This window comes from Salvelinus sp. IW2-2015, unplaced genomic scaffold, assembly GCF_002910315.2.
Source record: "Salvelinus sp. IW2-2015 unplaced genomic scaffold, ASM291031v2 Un_scaffold2533, whole genome shotgun sequence".
NCBI lineage: Eukaryota > Metazoa > Chordata > Actinopteri > Salmoniformes > Salmonidae > Salvelinus > Salvelinus sp. IW2-2015.
Window position 1 is genome coordinate 7932 of NW_019943846.1, and position 3629 is coordinate 11560.

The 3629-nt window shown below is 46.2% G+C and overlaps 1 protein-coding gene across 1 annotated transcript in view; it reads left to right on the forward strand.

Annotated features, from left to right (window-relative positions):
• Positions 1–146: 146 nt before the first annotated feature.
• LOC112074198 (collagen alpha-1(XVI) chain-like) overlaps positions 147–3629 on the forward strand; it is a 26322-nt gene continuing 22839 nt past the window's right edge. The window contains exons 1-2 of the mRNA XM_024141413.2: positions 147–223; positions 3087–3161. Coding sequence (XP_023997181.2) covers positions 161–223; positions 3087–3161 — 138 coding nt within the window. The 5' untranslated portion in view covers positions 147–160. The remainder of the gene's footprint in view (positions 224–3086; positions 3162–3629) is intronic.

The following is a 3629-nucleotide window of genomic DNA, read 5'->3' on the forward strand; positions in this document are numbered from 1 at the left end:
GAGGGTGATGGTCATGGCTGTAGAAGGGGGGTTGTAGTGAGCTGTCTCTAACAAGATTTATCTCCCCCTCTTTCTCTCTCTTTYTCTCTCTCTTACTCTGTTCTCCCTGCCCCCTGTCTTCTGCGTCTCTCTTGTCTCTCAGATGGACATTCAGCAGGTGATGGTGTATTGTGACGCCTCCCTGGCCATTCAGGAGTCCTGCTGTGAGATACCTGGTGCTAGGGTGAGAACACCAACCATCAAACAACACTCCCACAACCATCAAACAACACTCCCATAACCATCACGCAACACTCCCACAACCAGCGCACAACACTACCACAACCATTACATAACACTCCCACAACGATTAAACAACACTCCCACAACCATCACACAAACCATCACACAACACTCCCACAACCATTACATAACACTCCCACAACCATTACAYAACACTCCCACAACCTTTCTAAACACCAACCATCACGCATAGTCCCTGTGCCAAGATAACCTGTCTAAATGACTACTGCCCCGTAGCACTCACAYCTATAGCCATTTAACGCTTTGAAAGGCTGGTCATGGCTCACATTAAAACCATCATCCCWGACACCCTGGACCTCCACTCCAATTTGCATACCGCCCAAACAGATCCATAGATAATGCAATCTCTATTGCACTCCACACTGCCCTTTTCCACCTGGAGAAAAGGAATACCTATGTGAGAATGCTATTCGTTGACTACAGCTCAGCGTTCAACACCATAGTGCCCTCAACGCTCATCAATAAGCTAAGGACCCTGGGACTAAACAAATCCCTCTGCAACTGGATCCTGGACTTCCTGACGGGTCGCCACCAGGTGGTAAGGGTAGGTAACAACACATCCGCCACGGTGCGTGCTCAGTCCCCTCCTGTACTCCCTGTTTACTCATGACTGCACAGCCAGGCACGACTCCAACACCATCATTAAGTTTGCCGATGACATAACAGTGGTAGCCCTGATCACCGACAATGACGAGACAGCCTATAGGGAGGAGGTCAGAGACCTGGCCGTGTGGTGCCAGAACAACAACCTCTCCCTTAATGTGATCAAGACAAAGGTAATGATTATGGACTACAGGAAAAGGAGGACCAAGCTCGCCCCCATTCTCATCGACGGGGCTGTAGTGGAGCAGGTTGAGAGCTTCAAGTTCCTTGGTGTCCACATCACCAACAAACTAACATGGTCCAAACACACCAAGACAGTTGTGAAGAGGGCACTGCAAAACCTATTCTGCATATTCCCTATTCCAGCATCCTGACTGGTTACATCACTGCCTGGTACGGCAACTGCTCGGCCTCCGACAGCAAGGCACTACAGAGGGTAGTGCGTACGGCCTAGTACATCACTGGGGCTAAGCTTCCTGCCATCCAGGACCTCTATACCAGGCGGAGTCAGAGGAACGCCCCAAAAATTGTCAAAGACTCCAGCCACCCTAGTCATAGACTGTTCTCTCTGCTACCGCATGGCAAGCGGGACCGGAGCACCAAGTCTAGGTCCAAGAGGCTTCTAAATAGCTTCTACCCCCAAGCCATAAGACTCCAGAACATTTAATCAAATGGCTACCCAGGCTGTATTCGGCGCATGTGTCTAATACAATTTGATTTGAACTAGCAATGCAAATGGCTCTAAGATACAAATAATATTACTACACAGATCATACACGTAACATTAGCGAGCGAGCCAGCTCACATTAGCTAGCTAGCTCACATTACTCTTTAACTTGAAATAAACAACTTTCTGACAAAATTAGGAACGTGTAATACCTGAAAATGTAGCTAGCTAGATGATCTTGGATTGACGCTTCTCCCTCTGTCACGGATGGCGTGGTTAGAAGATGTCATCCGGAGACAGCTGTTTTATACAACAGCCTTCTGTGTGTTCCTTTTTTTTACTCCGTCTGCATATTTGCAATCAAACGGCAGAATGTTGTCCATCTCCTTACCTATCATACTCTAATTCCACCGGAGAGCAACACTTTTGCTTTTTGCAGTTACTACGTGATATCGTTAAAAAAAGCAGTGTTAGGATTACCTACACAAACTGACCAGCTCATGTTATAGACTACATGGCAGAGTGCTACATGGCAGACCAATCCAACGTCATCTCTCCAGCCCACTCATCTCAACCAATCATGGCTAGCGGGAAGGTTCCTGKCTTTATCGGCGGCTAAACCAACTAGGCTTGTATTTGTATTTACAGATGGCATACACGTTTCCTATTCAGGCACATGAAAGTTCACATGCCAAAAAACGCAGTTTGATAAAAATGTTTATGGTTTTGTAGTGACGTGCGACAAACGCCTAGTTTCCTGAAACGAGTCATATGTGGACTTGTACCTCACGCTTATATTTGCGTGTTTATTTGTTTGTGTGTGTGTGAAAGACCGGCAAACAGAGAGAGAACACCTTCAGAACACCTTCAGAACACCTTCAGAACATCTTCAGAGCATCTTCAGAATACCTTCAGAACACCTTCAGAACACCTTCAGAACATCTTCAGAACATCTTCAGAACATCTTCAGAACACCTTCAGAACACCTTCAGAACAGCCCGAGTAGACTTTCAGACCCCTCTAGAATTGATGAAGTGATGTATGGAGGAGGAGGAGAGGAAGAGACAGACCACCTTCTCTCTTCTCCTTCTCTCTGAGCTGTCTGCTACAGGGCTCCCCGCAAGCAGTGTTTACAACTTGAACAGGAGCTGCACAAAAACATGCACATACACCACAGACACGCACGCACGCACCCACACCCACCCACACACACACACATCCCACCAACAGAGTTCTGAAAAGACAGCTGATAAAGAGAGTGGTATATTTTATGGCTAGACATGGAGTGTCCGAGGGGGCTAAAGTTCCTGTTGTTGATTTCCTTTGTTGCCATGGAAAACCTCTCAAAATATGGAAACAGTGTTAGATKACTTTGTCTTCAGTTTAGCTTTTCAGTTCAGATGTTTCCAGGCAGTTCACGATACACAATCCCCAATTGATGTTTGCTACCTGTAGGCTAGCTTTTCACCTTTGACCCATGGCTCCTCTCTCTCTCTCGCTCTCTCTTTCTCAGTGCCCCCCTGACGCCCCCAAGAGTCGTCGCGCTGCCGAGAATGACCTAGAGCAGCCGGTCCTTGCCTTTAACCAGGTAATACACACTCAGATATACCAGCAGGCAGACCAACAACACCAAGTACTGACTGGTAGGGGAACGCTTCTACCAAAACATTCTATTGGTTCTCCTGTTATTCATTGGTCCTCCCCTAATAAGCAGKGATCTAACCAATCGAGAGATTGATGGAATCAACAGTATCATGATGACCTCCACGAACACTATTGAGAAATATGATTTTTTTCAACACTTGCAACAGTGCTAGATTGCCAGATAGATAATATTATTTAATTATGTTGTGAAGCAAAATCATCCTGTCTCATTTCATGATTTATATTAATGCCATAATTTTCCATTCATCCATTCATTAGGCTGTTTGTCTTTTGGTGAGCTGTTGTTAACTCAGAGCTCTGGCAGACTACAGACAGGAGTAATCAATCCCAGAGAATACTGTTGCCTTGCCAGAGACACAATAACAGGAACAGAGCTGTGTGTGTGTGTGTG